Source organism: Alosa sapidissima, chromosome 17 (assembly GCF_018492685.1).
Source record: "Alosa sapidissima isolate fAloSap1 chromosome 17, fAloSap1.pri, whole genome shotgun sequence".
NCBI lineage: Eukaryota > Metazoa > Chordata > Actinopteri > Clupeiformes > Clupeidae > Alosa > Alosa sapidissima.
In genome coordinates this window covers 7,540,242-7,559,059 of record NC_055973.1, presented here as the reverse complement: position 1 = coordinate 7,559,059, position 18,818 = coordinate 7,540,242, and the positions used below count along the sequence as shown (strand labels likewise).

General features: G+C 41.9%; 1 protein-coding gene across 2 annotated transcripts in view; it reads right to left on the bottom strand.

Annotated features, from left to right (window-relative positions):
- Nucleotides 1–18,818, bottom strand: part of fbxo15 (F-box protein 15) — a 28,372-nt gene that overhangs the window by 701 nt on the left and 8,853 nt on the right. The window contains exons 9-10 of one of the 2 annotated variants that reach the window (XM_042068618.1): nt 17,794–17,918; nt 10,359–10,914 (exon numbers count right to left, since the gene is read on the bottom strand). In XM_042068618.1, coding sequence (XP_041924552.1) covers nt 10,642–10,914; nt 17,794–17,918 — 398 coding nt within the window. In that variant the 3' untranslated portion in view covers nt 10,359–10,641. Of the gene's footprint in view, nt 1–10,358; nt 10,915–17,793; nt 17,919–18,818 lie in introns of those variants that run through there. The other variant, XM_042068619.1, reaches the window with a different exon arrangement.

Here is an 18,818-nt window from a genome sequence, read left to right as displayed (position 1 = left end):
TTAGCTGCACCAAGGTTGGGGCACTGAGAGAAGAGACAGAGAGAGAGGGGGGAAATGAGAAGAAAGAAGAAACAAACTGCACAAGGCCACAGTGGAGAAAGAGAAAGAAAGACACACGCACACACAGAGAGGATGGAAATCTGACCTCCAGAGCACAGCAGCAGACCAAGTCAGAAAAAAGGAGGAGGAGGAAGAGGCCTTGGTTACCTTGGGAGATGTGTTAAGTGGTCACTACATTTGATTCCATTATTAGTCTACCCACACCTTCCATACACCCATCCACACACACACACACAATATATTGTCTAAACTTTCCAAACAGCTGTTTTATGGATTAGCAGCATTTTATGAAATCAAAGGTTTCTTGGGATAGATCATCTCCAAACAAGCTCCTGTGGCATGATCACTCTGAGTCAGAGACTTTCTAATGGGAGAGACAGCACTCTCTAGAAATGCATGGGGTTAGTTTGTAACGCCAGTTGTCTACACTTATTACACGGCTCTTCACATGACAAGTAGAGCGCTCCATTGGCTTGAATGGGATTTCCCAAAGTTGTACGGTAAAATATATTCATGTAATTACCGCTGCAAACATATAATTACCGCTGTCAATGGCAACGAGTTTTGTGCTTCTGATACGTCTTTCATATCACTACGCAAGAACTGGAACTTCATTCAAAAGTGAAAGCAGACGGTTGATCAGCGGTGTTCTAAAGAATGTTTGATTCAAATTCAGCGTGTGTTGATGCGAACTATTTGTGTCTCAGCAAATGCCACGATGAACGGTAACAAATAGGCTAGGCTATGTAGGCTAAAGTCATACTGTGGGGAGTTTATTATTTCGTTTTGGCAAGTAGCCGTGTAATAAGCGGGATAATGTATGGAACGCTGGTCATTACTGGGAAAATAAGTCCCTTCAGGGCGGAACAAGACCCCTCCGCTGCGCGTCGGGGTCCGGTTCGCCTTGTCGGGACTTATTTTCCCAGTAATGACCGGCGTTCTATACATTATCCCTTACATATCCCACCCCTTCCGCAGCAAAACGTCGACATATGAATACATTGAGCCAAGCATGTGTTGTGTTGTGAATACATTGAGCCAATCATGTGTTGTGATCTCGCCGCTGGAGCAAGTTGGTGCTGTGAAGCCTTGCGCACACCCATTTCTGCCGAAATAGATGCCCGATAAGTGCCCAAAAAGCGTTGCAATATGGCCGCTCAGTGGAGGGACTTGCCTGAAAGGACTTTGTCTGAGTTGGCAAATCTATAGTATAAGATAAGTGCACTTTGTTTTTATATTGAGGTTTTTATTTATTTGATGTTCTGGTTATACATGATTAAAACCTGGGATGTAAAATGTAGTCAATTATTAATTTTCCCATTATGCTCAGATATGGCCTTCAAAACACCAACTAATCCGACTCCTGCATAGACACACAAAGCTGAGGGAATCAGATGGTCCTTCAATGCCTTCTTGTGGCCATTCCTCATATCATTCCCTCCGTGGGTTCCTGCACTATAAACCAGGATGCCCCTTAATGCAGAGTGCTTTTCTGCCATATATGTCATGTACTGTTCTACAGTATGTAGTATGTTCGTGTCATGTATTGTTTTGTGTAGTAGACACTGTTTAGTATACTTAAGGTATTCTGTGTGCACCTGTTTAACTAGTGCAATTCAATGAAGAATGATAATATTCCATGTACTAGTATACTAGTGTGTCATGTATTTTCAGTGAAGCACATCCAAGCTCACTTTGAGTTTGCGCTCAACACACAAACTACACACAATCACACTATTACTCTCTCTATAGAGAAGGATTCATGACAGATTCATTCAGCAGTTACATATTGCTTGCAGGTACGGCTCATAGACTTGCAGGTTAAAAGAAAATGACCCCTCAAGTGGCATAACTAGCAGTCATTCATCATGTGTGCACAAAAGCCACACAATCAGCAGGTGTGCAGAAAGGACAGTGGCCTGGGCCTACAGTATGCATATGCTTGAATCAATCTGTATCATTAGTGGGATATCCTCCTCATCACACACACACACACACACACACACACACACACACACACACACACACACACACACACACACACACACACACTGCATGCCATTTGATGGTCGGAAAATGAGTTCCTTCGCAGATAGCCACCATTGCTTGACCGCCGGCGTGAAATGCCAGTGCCTCAGTTAAGTGCTTCACGCTCTACATTCTTTCAAACAGTGGAAAAAATAACATGAATCAAAATACAATGATAAATCACCAGATGCCTGCAATCAGGAAAATAGTCTCTCTCTCTCTCTCTCTCTCTCTATCTCTCTCACACGCACACTTTTCGTTGGTATCTGTATGTTCATGAGTGTTTTAAAAAATGCAATTAAAAATGCATTTGAGTTTTCTGATTGATTCACTAGCTATGCTGCCAGTGGCTCTGGAGAAAAGCACACTAACTAACTAACTAAAACAGAATGGGGGATGGTGAAATACACCATTAAACCTCAGTCTACTGGTTTACTGAGAATTTAATAACACCACTGGTCGATGAGAATCAGGGTCAATATTAAAACGTTGTTGGAATGTATTGCGCCAAAGTGCATTCAACCTCCCCATCCCCCATTTCCTCCTCCTCCTCACCATCATCATCTGTAAGGTGCGGAGAGTGCTGATGGTTAGTGCAGGTCAGACTTTGAGTCAGAGTTAGAGGCTGACAGCACAGCAAAAAAAATCACTGCAGAGAAAGGAAAAGGCATCAGTTCAAAAAGAAGGAAGCTGAAAAGCACCGTTATTACCTAGTCTCCCACTGGTCAAAGCACCACATAAAGCTTCAACAGAAAAATGTATTCATCTTTAATGTTGATCAGAAAGCTGGTGTCTAGGGGTCATGATATGGACTACTGGCTGGATGCATAGAAGGATAAAAGCTGGTAGTGAACTAAGAGAGGTTGACGAATGTTCAAAAGATGTTAAAGGGAAAAAAACAGAAAAGCGGCTTCAGCATCATGCCCCCTCTTCTTCCTGCTTCCTGTTTGCACTCATGCATTTCAGATCTCAGTTCACATTACTCTCACGCACTTACGTTTGTCCTCTTTAATTCTGGTTATGGCCATTGAGCCAGGCCATAACATTTGTTATGGCATTTCTCCTTATGACTGGGGTAACTATTAGAGCGACATATGCCAATGTAAGTATGGCTCTATTGTGTATTGCAGAGTCACATTATGGACATAAGCAATTGCCATGACAACACTGTCAATGTGTTTCAGCGGGGATATACTGGACGCACAACTGAAATGTGCCGTTAGCGGAGCGCAACAATTAGCTTCCACCATAATCAATGAAACTGGCAACATCAGACATGAGTGTGCAGCGCATATTTTGGAAAAATGAATGTTAGACCTTATTTTTATTCTGCCAAAGCAACGCATCAGTCCCTCAGTGTAGCCTGGCTGTTTCAAAAGGGGACAAAGATAGATGGCAGCATTCTCATTAGTTTTCATCATTAACCTCAGACCCTGCAGTGAGTCATGTTTTTTGTTTCATATCACCGGACAGTGTCTCTTTGATTTAGGCCAGCTAATGTATCAAAGCTAGGAGGTGCCAAGCTGTCAGGTTAGTGCTATGATGGGTGCACGCAAGTGGAAATTTGACCAGACTGTCGTAATTTCAGTCAACTTTGATGTGAGTCACAGCTGACCAGTGCAGGTGGCCCAGCGGCTGATATTCTTTCCTTTTTATCTATTTATTTTGTGTCTTTGCTAAAATGTCACAAGTGTTCAATTCCATTGTCATTAAAAAATACCAGTTGCTGGATTTGCATGTGATGGTAAATACACCGAGTTTAAAAATATAGTCAAGGGATATTGGCCACGATAACTCTTGAAAATAAAACCACACAGCCCATGGCTAGAAATTATGAGCCCCTTGACATATTCCAACCTCTATAGAGTTTAAATCTGAACTAATCTTTACTTCTATACGGCCTGACCTGTCAGAGAACTGCTCTAAAGCCCTCTCAATATATTACCCTTCTCTCTTTTTCAAAACACACACACACGCACACACTTGCCATACCTCTGTGGAAATCACAAGCATCCCTGTAGTGCAACTCCAAAAGATCTGAAAACCTGTAATAGATTTCCTTGAGCTGCTGGACCCACCAGGAGGCCCGGCGAGGCTAAACTGCATTTCCCACTCCTCAAACACAGCACTGACACCACTGTATATCCTCTCTTATTTATCGAGTCCATGAATCAGTCAGGGGATGTGTGTAAAATAGAGCATTATGTTTTAGGAGGAGAGTGATGCAGAGGATCAGAGCTCGAGAGGTGCCAAATATTTTATTGCCCTAAGCATAAGTAAACAGTGGCGTGTTCCAGGCCGTAATGCTTCGCAAGGAAATGCGACATGAGATAAAGAAACAAGCACTACTTGCTGCTCTGTGTGTGTGTGTGTGTGTGTGTGTGTATGGCACAGCCAAACCCACTCCAGATATTATTCCTCGTAAATCCCACAGCAGCCACACTTCACATATAATGAGGCTTGTTTGCACAGGGTGTCTGAGCTGCCGCTTCCTTCAAGTCTCTCTCTCTCCATGTCTTTCACTATCTCTCTCTCTCTTTCTCCCCCTCTCTCTCTCCTCCTCTCTCTCTGTACTCCTGCAGATCAATGGATCTCGCCTAGGGCACAGGCCTTTACGCTAAAAACAATTGCTCGGTGAGTTCTCCTCGATGAGAATTCCCCCAGCAGCCACAGCTCTCTCGCTCTCTCTCATTCTCCCCTTCACCAAAATAAATCAGCGGTGCAATCCTCAAAATCAAAAGAGCGCATCATTACCTCCATGAGCTGCCGGCATTTGTTGCCTGTTGACCATGTGTCCTCACATCTCCCATGTCGGCTTTCCAATTTTAAACATGCAGTTGACACTCACACACTCTCTCACATACACACACATTTATACAGAAACACAAACACAATGCCATCATTGTGCTGTCAAAAGCAAAGTATGCCGAAGTATGCTCTCTCTCTCTCTCTCTCTCTCTCTCTCTCTCTCACACACACACACACACACACACACACACACACACACACACACATCAAATAGAATTAACCAGTCTCTTTATTTCTAAGCACAATTCAATCAGAACAACAGGTTCTGCTGTTTTAAAAGGTTTAAAAGAAAAGGACCTAACAACACACACACGCTCCCACCTAAGAGTCGATCAGGAAATTGATTAGTGCATGCTTAGGAAAGGGCTCTGATGTGTTAGACTCGGGGGAACCGTTTAGTATGCAGCACCTGCTGTGCGTACTGACTCCGGCACGTTTGTTCTGGTGTGCTGGCTTATCAGCGCGCCACGCACTGGAGCACACCAGCGACCAGCTAAAGGATTTCGCCAAAGGCCTGGAGCGCACAGTGGTGGTGGTGGTGGAGGCAGGGACATTTACAAGCGACGCGCCCAGGTTTACAAACACACAAGTGTGTGTCTGTGAATGAGTGATTGTATGCAAGGCACTGACTTAGCAAAGCAGCCCATTTACCATTGATGTACAAATGAAAGAAGGTAGCAACCTAGTCAGTGAGCATGCAGCAGATGGGGGTAAGTGGAGGTTGTAGATTGAATTGGTCGGAGATGCCATATGGTGAAAGACCCCAAAACTGATGGGACTATACAATCCAACAGGACAGTATGCTGAAAGAATTGACCCAGTAGAAATGAGCTCAAATAACCTCAGTAGTGTCAAGGTTTCAACCAATAACCGACGAAATGCGTGTTTAGGGGAGTTTTATTTGCACGGGAGGGAGGGGAAGGGAGTAGCGAGCTAGCATTCTGTTTTGTTTGAACATCAACAGAAGTGACGTATCTATCGCTGATACAACCTTTAAGATAGACATGCCAGCACCATACGTAATATACCAGCAACGAGCCCAGCAGCCATAGGTTGGGATACTTCCTGAAATTTAATGAGATTTCGCCTCGTCGTGTGGTCTGATGAGCTCTTTCAAGTTTGGAGTAAAAATCAGAGCCCTTGCTGAGCATAATAAGCCTATTACAATACAGTCTCCCAGGAGGCTCCACAACAGCCTGATCTTCCCCGAGCAGCGGGACTGGGATTTGGGGAGTCGGGGGGGTAGATGGGCTGACTCTCCAGACTTGGGTTCAATGAAGAGGCCTTCAGGCGCTCTCTTAGGCTACCCGTCGCGCCACTTTCCGCCTGTCAGCCGACCCCAGACGTTTGTACGGGCATGCCCTCTGTCTGCACCAACGTCCAGTCAGAGGAGAAATGGATCGCTTCAGTGCTTCTGACGCTTACACTCCCGAGCACGTTGCGGTACTTGGCACGCTCGGAAGCCGGCTTTTAGCGCCATAGAGATTAACCTGTGACAATTAGCCGTGGGCTTGTCTCGGCCCGACTGAGGTCACCTCCCGGCCCCTCCTTCTGCAAATGGATGGCACAACACGCAGCAGGGCGACAGACGGCAAAGGCCTCACCCTCATTACCACGCCTGCGGAATCGGCAATAGCAGACATTTAATTGCTGGAACAAGGTCCAGATGGAGTGGATGGATAACTCTTAATTAGTCCGCTGAGGTACAACAGTTTCAAGTTTCTGCAGAATGTCAGACAGCCTGGCCTCTGCCATTGTCACTAATACAGATGTCTAAAGCTACAGGAAGTAGTTTTCAGTGAAAAAGGTAGTGAGCTACAGGAAAAGCTTGCCAATAGAGGCTTACCAGCAAGCTAATTGTCTTCTGTTGATATAGTTGATGCAATGTCCTGAGGTAAAAGCTTTTACTATTCTCAAGGGTAGTCTGTACTGCACCACGGAACATCAAGCCTGGCTTGGGTGCTTTGGGGATGGGGGTCAGGTGTGTTACCATTAAGACTTGTTTATAAAAACATGCTGATGCTTTATTGTGTGGTCTCATGAAATACAAGCTTTCTGAAAAATATCATGAGGGGCTCTTTCTCCTCCATACATAAATAATTGAAAACAGTGATCTTTGACAATTGCCACTCAACAAAGTTTCTAGATTATTTGTAATATAAAAATAAGAAATAAGTCCATAGTCCATAGTACAAGTGGTTGACTCAACATTACCAAAGAATTCCTGTCAAACTATGAATTATAAACAAATAACTGAACTTCTATGAACATTATTATAGCTTGCATGGTAAATCTTTAAAAAGACCTGCAGTGAGTGCATTATATATAATTCTCAAGCTGGATGGAGGCCAAATTTTTTTCTGCATTAAACACTTCTGGTCTTGTGTCTGTGTTTCTTCATAGCAAGTGTGTGTGTGTGTGTGTGCGTGACTCTACACCATCATCTGCGTCACTCTGTGTGTGTGTTTGTGAGTCATACAGTAAAACTTTATCGCTTCTGAGCAAAAGAAATCTGTGGAAAACAGTGGTGCCTTTTTTCTGCTTCCTTTCCATTTCTCCAGTTTGAATGATGGCTGTAGGTATAACACTACTCAGCTGAGTGCTTGCACCAAGAACATGTTAGGAAAATGCACGGAGGCTGTGTGAAGACCAGTTCTTGGGACAACTGATGTGTTTACTACCTGTGAGAGCGCGACCGAGCATAAACAATACTTTAAGAGGCTGATTAGGCTCGAAGCCAGCTGGTCACTCACAAGGGAGGACATTTGCATCAGCAAGCTAAAAACAGAAGCAATTTCCATCCTAAACGAGTCTATAGAGAACCCACCAAAAAAGGACCCCCGTAATTGAACCTCTTACTGTTAACAATTTACACTGAATGGGGGAAAATATTACACAAAACTCTTGAGATAAAGCTTGCTTGGATACACATTATTCTAGATGTTTCTATATGTGTATAAAAGCATAGCAAATGCCAGTGCTTTGCCACACATAGTGCTACTTGACAAGCTATAGCGCTGCCACATGGAGATAGAGAAAAAGGATATCAGAGCACCATAGCAACCAAACCCTTCTCTGGCAATTAGGCTCCATACAGACCTGTGGCTGCAAGGGTGCTGCACATAAAGGTTGGATGTTATAGTCTCACATTGTGTGCTTTGCTTTGACGATCGAACACTCATTGGTTTACTTAGTCTATTTCCGATCAGATCAGTTTTGGATTAAATGGGAAGGAAGAACAGAATTGACAGATGCCTTCCCACTCCAAATTTGGTTCAGCTTAAGAACACAAACCATGCCACCTAGTGGAGAAGAACAAGCAAAACAACCTACATTCTAGTCAAATCCAGCCAAGAGAGTGGAGGCAAGACTGAATTCACAAGAAAATTACATTGTTTGAAATATTTATGGCTTTAATATGTTGATAGCACCTAGCTGTCCTCTTCAGATCCAAGCCCTTTGTCAAGGACACGCCATCAATAGTAAACAACAGCAGTCTGCATCCACAGAGGTCCTAGCCTGCATTGAGTCATGCAGCCATTACCATCAGCTACGAGCGAGTCCACACACACAGCTCCCTCGTCATTAACCTGACCCAGTGACTTTGAAGCAGATAAGTGGTCTTAAGAGGCCATCAGGACTGCAAGGCCCCCAAGGCCGCTTGATCGGTCATAAATGTCTGCTGTGAGGAATTGTCTGTGCATTGTTTTTGAGGGCTGTTCAGCGTGTTAGGAGTCTAGTGAGGCAATGTAGCGGGATGAAGCTTTTGTTAGAGGATTAGAAAAGTAAAAGCCCTTGGTGTGTTTTGGTCCAATTCATTTCCTAAGATTGCTTATTTCATATCACTCTTGGGCTTTGGAAGTCGACATTAGCAAAGCCAACAGTGTAGTGCCAGTGAGACGGTTCATCAACCATAAGGTCTTTGGAAACGCTACAATACGGAAAGCAGTAATTTACCCTGCTGAATTTGAAAGTTTTACTCCTGAAAATTGGATATGGCCAGATGCACTCTCATAATCACCCCTGGAGGCCCCATCTCAAGCCCTCTCATCTCTGAACAACCTGTTAGGAAGCACAGCCGTACATGGAGCATTTGTGCACTTCAGCCTGGGAACAACACAGCAGTAGATTATTAGGTGTGTGAAGGACGGTGACTTGAGTGACTGGTGTATTGAATTCCGAGGCAACATATGGCGCTTTTCACCTTCAAGAGTTTTCTCTCTCTCAGTAATCTACCACAGAAGCCGCCCCAACAGGCTTGGTATAAGCTAAGGCTTGAGCCTAAAATGACATGAGAACAACCACACTCAAGGTATTCAACCATTCAGTTTCTTTTAGTGACTGACTAGGAGCTCTGTGATGTACATTTTACAACAAAGCAAAATAAATAAATAAATAAATTGCATGCACAGTATTGTATGGGCTCAGGTGTGCAAAATGCTACCACAAGTATTTCCCCTCACCCTTATGAACACACATACACACACACACGCATACTCCCCCATCACAGCAGATTTGATCCAGTGTTTTATAAAAAAGTGATAGTGTTTTATAAAAAAAGTGTTGAAAATAGCATTTCCTGCATAGTCAGCTTGACCTTGGGAGGAGAAAAGACAGCTGGGAAATACATTAAGGCATTATCCGGCGTCTTGTTTCAGCTTGCCCATCAACGGAACTGCCACAAGCGGCTTGTTCCAGCAAACGATCTGAGCCAAATGCTCTTTTAACTATGAATCAGTGTCACGGTGTCACCATTCAAGCCCATTTTCATTTGGAAGGAGTCGGATATCTGCTGCTACTGTATGTCACAGTCTCCACCATTAGACCCATGTTATGGAGTACTGAAAGCTTTACAAAGTGTAACTACATCCTTAAATGTGTTTTTAAGCTGTCAACCTCATAGGACTGAACTGTGACGAAACACACAAATGCAGGTGTCAAGTAGAGGTTCACACACAGTGGGAAACCCTACAGTTTGGGCCTTCAGGGAGCAGGAGCAGGAGCCCCCCCCCCACACCAAGCTTAATTCAAGCCACACTAGCTATCCTTTTATACTTTTTGTGGGTTGGTAAAACAAGTGTGAGCTTTTGTTGTTGTTGGGATTCATATCCTTAACTTTTGTGAATTATTATTTTTTATTTATTTTTGCTTATGAACTACTATAAGTAAAACATAAATTCTCCAGAAAACATTTCCATTCTTGTTCTGGGTCCTGGACTGTAGTAGTGGCTAGCCTAGTGTCCACCGAGCATAGGGAGATCGTATGATGATCAAACTAGAAAACTAGCCTACCTGAACACACACACAGATCAAATCCCCAAATTATACGGACTCACTTGTGAATGTTGACCGTGTACTGTATGTGCAAGTTTTAAGTAGGGAGACCTGTGGGTCTCCAGCTTTTTACAACCACCATCCATACAGATAACCAGCCTACTGAAGAATAGAACAGAACTGCAAAAGAGATTAACTATTGCTTTAATCCACAGAAACAAATTGTCATTGCTTTAAGCCAACATAAATTAGTAAGATGCATTGAAGCCTTGTCCAATTGAATATTTACAAATTAAATGAAACACTGCCTATTATCTCCTAGAAGCAACATGTTTTAGTCATTACAAATTTAACACTAACATTATGCAAGCAATTCCAACGCACCATACACAGAAAAAAACTGTTAACCACCAATAGAAAACTATTCTTTCATAATCCAATACATGCAAACAAAACTTAAACATGCTATTCTTAGTACCTCTTACCGAAGTACCTATTGATTTTCGTAACAGGTAGGTAAATATTAAACATCACCAGGAAGTACTGGCCCAACTCTTCCATCCAGATGAGGTCCAAGGAGATTTTGCCCTCCGGGCTCCTGTAGCGGATAACATAGGACTCGCCCCTATAGTCGTAGTCCCTGGAGTCCAACCCTCTGGACAGCATGATGGGGACCGGAGAGCATATGCACCAGAAGGGAGTCTGAGACTCGTCCAGCACCGTGACACTCATCACACAGCAATGCTACCCACAAACACGCACAGACAAACACACATGTACACATGTTCAGACAGAAACAGACAGGCAGGCAGACAGACAGACAGACAGACAACACATACACACACAATCACACAAAAAGGGTTAAAGGTGCCATGTGTAATGTCTGCCGAAAAATTATTTCATACTCCACATTTCATAAAAAATGGAGGCAGTATACCTCCAGAAAGTAAGATGGTCTACCCTAGAGTAACAACCGGGAAACGTGTCTTGCAGTTTGGCTGGCGGTTATGTTGCCCGCATACTGCCTCCCATGGCCGAAACTGGTATTATGACACCTGTCGGGCTGTGGCTAGTAATTTAGCATGCTAATTCAGGTTGATATATCTGCAGCACTATACCTTGTCATTTTTTTAATGACATCATCGCCCTTATTTCTTCTCATTCTTTTGATGCGTGTAGCTCATTTTTTGGATATTTTTACCTCAATTCTTACACATGGCACCTTTAAAACAGGGCTTTGTTAAGTACTGTGTGCCGAAAGTAAATTGGCAAATTTACACATTTGTTTATGATTCCAAAACATATAGCAATTAAAAGATGTGGCAACTAGTATCCCACAATATTAATTGCCACTTGACACTAACAACTAAGACCAAAATGACCAGATGTACAGTATGTGAGGTACAGAACTTTCACTAGTTCGCCCAGCAGAATGCTTGATTTTGAGCACTGATAATGAGCGTGTTTGGCTAAGTAGCTGTCCATGGTCCTGAAACGTCTGTAGCGGAGACAGTGAGGGGAATGGAGAGGAGGTGGGATACTTTGCTGGACTGTAGTACGTGTGGACAGGTAAAAAGGGTTTAAAGAAAGCCAAGGTCCATGGGTTTGTCTCAAACGCAGTTTAAAGCAGCACTAAAGAACATTTGCTATCGGAGTCCCTCTACAGTTGAGAAGCGCAATAATAAATGGATTAAATGTGTGTCTATGCAACAAACAATAAATATAACTCTGATACAATATAGAGGGGATGCACCAACAGCAGCCTATAGAAAGAGAACTTTGAATTCCTGTAAGTAGCAGCTCTTTTCCATTTCGATTTCAGATTCACCTCAAACACATTGCCAAACTTAGAGGTCTAATGTCAAAACATGATCTAGAAAAACATATTCATGCATTCATCTCCAGTAAGGTTGATTACTGCAATGGGCTTTTCACAGGCCTTCCTAAAAAGACTATCAAACAGCTTCAGATGGTACAAAATGCAGCGGCTAGGGTTCTCACGGAAACTAAAATAACTGACCACATTACTCCAACACTTAAAGGTGCTGTGGGTAACACTTTACGGTAAGGGTACATGAATTATCATGAATTCATGTATGAATTAATTCATGATTTATGCATTACTTCATTCCTTTATATCTTGTCTTGTGAATCATCAGGAATTGACATGAGTTCATATTCTCTCATTCCTGACCTCATACATGAACAACACATTATCTAGGCTAATGCATATGCCGGAGGCTGTTTGGGTCTTAGGCTGCCTACCGTTTGAGCAGAACGAAAATAGAACCGTTTCAACTATTTGTAATAATATGAGCATCTAAATAGACAGAGGCAGCTCGCTCAAAGGCTGATGCTTAGCCTATATGTTTCGTATTAAAAGTCGAAACGTATATGAAGAGTCTTAGGACAAAAGTTACAAACATTACAAATGTTTCCCATTACCAATGTCTCGGAGACAGCTAGGCAGGCTACTTTTAGGTTTTTGCACCAGGTGAAACATATTCATAAACTACAGGCGCAGATGCCGCCGTGCCATCGTCTTAACATGAGCATGGCAACAACTGATTTAGCTACAGCTTGGCAGAGGGGGTAATCCGTGCGTCGAAGTTAGATGCCAAGGGTTCTAACCATGCCTCCACATTTGACGAGTTCAATTTGACACTTGACCATCATTGAACTTTCTCACCCAATAAAAGCTTACTATATATTGCTACTGTAAGACTGCCAATGCAATCACTTTAGACCAACCTTCTTAGTGTAGGCTAGGTATTGAAATTACATAGAACACTGTCCACTCCTCACTCAACAGGTGCTTCTGTGGAAACTGTGTTCGCATGTCCATAGAGAGAGGAAATGTAGTGTGCTGCCGGGAAATACAACCAGTGCTAACACTTTATACAATTCCATACAGATGTACAAATACATCTGTACTTACCAAAGTTTAAGTATGGCCTATCTATCTAGTGGGAATCCGATTAAAAATTAACAGCATCTCGTGCATTTCTTTCAGTAATGAAAAGTTACACTCCTGAATCAGAAAAATAAGCCTTTTTATCTTTTTTAATAATAATAATAATAATAAGTTTATTTTATATAAACTTAGCACAAAAAGTAACGAAATTTGTGTTTGGTAGATTATTTCTTTGTGGTAACAATTATTGTTGGCAATACATCTTATACCGTTGGAAAGCCTGTTTAGTTCCCTTTCAAATGGTGCCCCATTTGTAAGGAACATGCACTTGTGGGATGAGCAGCAGAGCTGAGTATGAGGGCTTGCGCCCATGAAAAATTTGCCAAATCTTCAAATGAGAAAATTTGGACTCTCTTGGAAAATATATGTTCATTTTGAATTTGATGCCAACAACATGTCTCAAAAAAAGTTGGGACAGGGAATGTTTATCACTGTGCTGCTTCACTTCATCACTTCATTTAACAACATTCTGTAAACATTTAGGAACTGTGGAGACCACAGGGTTTCCCGCAGCACTTTGCAGTCAAGGCCTTGGCAAAACAAGCCTGCTGCCTTAACTACGTTGTCAAAAAAAGTGTTACTTTGTCCTGTTTTCTCCCTTTCATTCCAAACCGTGACCAACGCCAATCTCCCTTCTCCGCAGAACGCATTAAAAAATAAGAAGAAACGTGTCATGAATCGAAAAATAATCAGATTTTATAATCTTTACATGTGATATGCCTCCGAAACAGAGCTACTGAGCGGTGCAAATGTCTCGCTCCTCGTTCTCAAGAATCAGTCAAATCGCGAACAGCCACAGCTCCGTTTAATTGTCAGGTGTGATGAAATGCGTTCATATTCCACTTTTTATGTCAGTGGTCCCCAAACTTTTTCTACCGAGGGCCAGCTTACTATGCCTGGCTGTAAGAGAGGGCCAGAGACTCGGAGTATATCAGTAACCATAAATAGCTTAGTGCTGTGAACAACAGCAGTCTACCTTAGTTGAATATTCCATTACATTTAATCTATAGGCTATTGCAATTTAATAGCATTGTTAGCTGTGTTTATATTGCCATCATGTGTAAAATGTAACTCAAATGAAATAATACTAATAAAAAGACTTTTGCATTCCCAAAAGTATTAGCAGGTAGTCCCAAAAGTATATTTCATTAAAAATGTGTGAACTCTGAACTCTAAAGTGGTCTGAAATGACCACCATTCTAACTTTCACTCACCTGAACTTGTGAACATTGTATGAACATTTGAACAAATAAAAATAATTATCCCAGAAAGTCCCAGAAATATGACTTGAATATAAGTTAGTTAGTTATTAACAATTTATTGATAAACTTTTAGAATACTTTGAGCACTGATGCAGTCAGCATAGGCCTCTTACATTGTTTGCAGGTAGGACTACATTTCATTCCGTTTTTGATGGCAAACGCAAAACAGCGCCAAAACAACCTCAAAAAAAACCCCTAGTGGACAAAAAGAGTATTACATGTGTACTGTTAAGACTCGCCATAGAGAATGAATGGGGGAAATTGCGGAGGTTATAGTTTGACGATGTCGTACTCCCGTGCGGGCCGGTTGCTATATACCACAGACATGTTTTGGGGGGCCACCCAAAATGAGGTGGCGGGCCGTAGTTTGGGGACCACTGTTTTATGTCATAAACGTTGCAGGCCTATGGAAAGGTTTAGTGGTAGGGTTGTCCAATGATCAAGTTGTTGCTTCAATCTGTGTTTTAATTTATGCGACGCACCGATGCTGGGTTCATCCGTTTGGCGCAAGTTTAAAATGTTTAAGTGGCAATTAATCCTGACTGATCCCTTTAGTTAACGTTGCCAAGCTTGTTTGTTGTTGCACTATCAGTGTTGCAGTCTTTTAAAACCGGGGAGCTAAATTGACCTGACGCGAATTTGACCGGAGAAGCGGCCGAGTAAACAGCCACCTGCTCTCAGCACAGTGTTGACTGACAATAGACGGGCCTAGGCCCGTCCAGACCCATCCGTGCCTACGCGTATGCTTTCTAAATTATTTAGCTAACTCCATCCCCATCAACGAACTTAGGCTATATGGCCAATATCTTTGAAATTTAACAGTCTTGGTTTTATTAGGAAGACAGTTGGGCATGCCTCAGACCCGTGGTGTGAGCGGTATGGGAGCGGAACAGAGCGGCCACTCCGGCCTCTAAATTAAAAAGCGCTCCGCACTCAAATGCCATCCATATTACACAAAACTATAAAATGATCTAAACTTCATTCACTCTCGGTGTATAGATCAGGACAGACTTGCGGAACAGGCTGCAGGTCAACAGTCTGACAGCCTGCATGAAGATAAGCATTAATGGTCCAATAGTAAAACAGTGCAATTACCAAAGGGCCCTTGAAATTATCTTTTTAAAGCCAGGGAGGATTGCTTGTAACGATGCTAGTTGTCAGCTCTGCCATAAGTAGTGACTGATCACATTTGCACATTTTGTTGTTTTGCACTTTCTTTTGCACTTGTTCTATAGTTTGTAATAGTCTTTGTTAAAATTGCACAAATTACACAAATATTTTGAAATATTTGTATACTGTTGTCCTACTGGGGCCTACGACCTACCACCTTGACTAACACATTTCCTGCGGGAAACCCTGGACCAGTTGCCAGAGTTTTGAGAATGAAATGTTGTCTCATTCCTGCCCAATATAGGATTGAAGTTGCTCAACAGTATGGGGTATTCATGTTTTTCATTCCATGATGCACTGGTCTTTCTAGGTCTTCCCTGAAAGAGACACTGCCTGTATGGCATTGTTGTATATGTGCTCAAAACCTGTATACATCATTCAGAATTGATTGTGCCTTGCCAGATGCACATGCTGTATGCACAAATGCACCTCCACACCGTCATAGATGTTGGGTTTCAAACTGAGCACTAAAACAAGTTGGATAGGCTGGATACTTGGATAGGCCCTCTCCTCTTTAGCCCAGATGAGTCCATGATTTCCAAAAAGAATTGTTAATTTTGATTGATCTAACCACAGGACCTTTTTCCATGTTACCTCAGTCCATTTTAAACAAGATCAGGCCCAGATAAGACGGTGGTATCAGTGTTTCCCATACATTGACTTACAGTATTTGTGGAAGCCCACCACAATATCAGCATTGACCACCACCACGATCAAGAGCGCGCATGCGAGACGGCGTGTGAGTGTAGAGCGCACACGACGGGAGAGAGAGAAGGGTGGTTTGTGTGTGCCTGAGCGCATCCAAGACAGTGAGCATCCTGATTGGCCTGTTTCGCTAAATCAACCAATCGGTTCAGTGTAGACGGGCTTTTATCTCTTTTCTCCCGAACTTAATTAATCAGTTCAGTGTATAGGAACAGGAGCGTCATGGCAGTCAGTGCCTCAAAAAAAGGAAAATGTAAGACCCATTTCAAAGTGTAGGCTACCCTTGTCTCATAAGAGTAAAAAATAATGATAGGCCTAGTCTTGCACGCTGCACTGTTTGTAACAGTGACTTTAGCATTGCCCATTGCGGGTTAAATGATTACAAAAGACATGTTGAGGTGAGTTTAACAAGTGTCAGTTCATGTGCATATTATTCAGATGCCTATAGATGGCTAGTTGCCAAGGCTACATGAAAAGACCAAACTACTAAAATCTGCATATTTTATTTTCACAATTTCTATCTAGGCCTTCCTTATTTGGTGTACTGACTAGACATTATTGAACATATTAATCTGTATTTAGGCTAAAGTTTTTTTTTTTTTTTTTTTTTTGCCCCTGCCCCAACTTTTTTTGAAACATGTTGGTGGTATCAAATTCAAAATTAACATATTTTTCATGAAATAGTCAAATTGGTCATTTTCAACATTTGATACAATATGTTGTCTGTGTCCTTTTTGGAACTAAATATGAGTTTGAGATTTGTAGATTATTACAATTTGTTTTATTCACATTTTACACAACGTCCCAACTTTTTCTGATTTGGGGTTGTACTCTTCTTGGGCATTAACTACTCTTATCGGGACTATTGGGCCCTATCAGTCAGTCATGTTGGCCCTGAAAGAAAACATATGTGTGCACACATAAGTGGGACTACTTCAAGAATCTCCATTAAGAGTGCTACTTTTCACTGGGTGGTTGATCACAGATTATCATTTTATGTATTTTAATTATTACTTTTTAAACATCTTTAAGATATTACTCTTTATTGCTTTTATGTACTATTACCTTGTGTGTTTTATGTTTTCTTATTTATTCTTTTCAAACTATTATTTTCTTTATGTAAAGCACACTGAATGACCTCTGTCAGGGTATCTGCACATTTTCCAAGTGCAGTATTATTACCGTTTTCACATCTTTAACCACACCCATGAAAAATATCTTCACTCTGCAACCACTACATTTCCTCCCGTAGTCACTTGCGCAATTGCGTTTTAAATACACGAAACGGGATGGAGACATTTCACTCACTCTCTTGCACTCGCTGGCGGTCCCATGCGCAAATTGAATACCTCCCTTACGGAAATTCAAGACATCCCAGACAATTTCAGACTTTTTTAGGCCTTAAAACATGAAAGTTGTATTTAAGACTTTTTAAGGATCCGCGGGAACCCTGTTCTGTGTATGAAATCCTATATAAATAAACTTTAAAAAACATCATTACAGCGGCCATACCTCCACAGACCCTTCCAGTCCCTCTGATCTCCACTTCAAGCTGAACTTGTCAGCGAAGGCCGTGTGCTGTGACCTCTTCTCCCTTGAGATGGCCTCCAGGACTACATAATTATCCTTTATGTCTTCTACCAGGAAACAAAACATAGAGAGAATGTCATGTCCAGGTCTCAGGAGACACAGCACCTTTCATACCGCTCTCTAGAAACAAACTGTGAGAACAATGTAAGAATATAGCACCCTCTACTGTCAAAATGGTTTACTACAAGCCTACATTTATTAATTGCATTTAGATTTTCAATTGATACAATGTCATTCATGTTAAAGCCATCTTATCTAAACAGAGACATATTTTTATATTATATATATTATTTAAACTAAAGGGTAAGTCCTATATGAAACAATGAACACAAATATTTAAATTAAATGGAGTTAAATCTGCCAAACCCACTTTAAGTAGCTTTGATCTTCTGGAGAAGGCTTGAAAAAAGTAGGGACAAGCAGCTAAAATGCTGACATGCATAAAGAAACAACAAACTGTTGTACGTAGGCACATGTATAATATATTTTCAACAACACCCTGAAGCTGGCACTTACCAGAGCTCACTTGTTAATCACAAACAAAAACACACAATGGTACTCAATATTAGCCTAGAAATCTAGACGCACACTAGCGGCAGAAAATGTAATTTGCAGCCAGGGTAGTCTAGCAACTCTCCGTTGGCTTGCGAGCTGGAAAAATGAAACTTCTATCAGGCCAATCACATCGTGTATAGAGTCTTTAGAATTTCCTGCTACTTGAAAACAAAGAAGATGGATGCTGCTACTGGCGAACAGCGGTCTTTGAATCGCGACTCGATTTAAGCTTTTTTTAAATTGGCAAAAGTTTGATCAACTAGCAAACTAGCATCCATTTAGGAAAATGCATGGGACTATTGCGTGCATCCCGCCCCTCAGATTGAGCACTGCCAATGGTGAGTTCCCAGACCCTACATCTTGATGTGGGTCTGGCTCGTCAGGCTAACTCA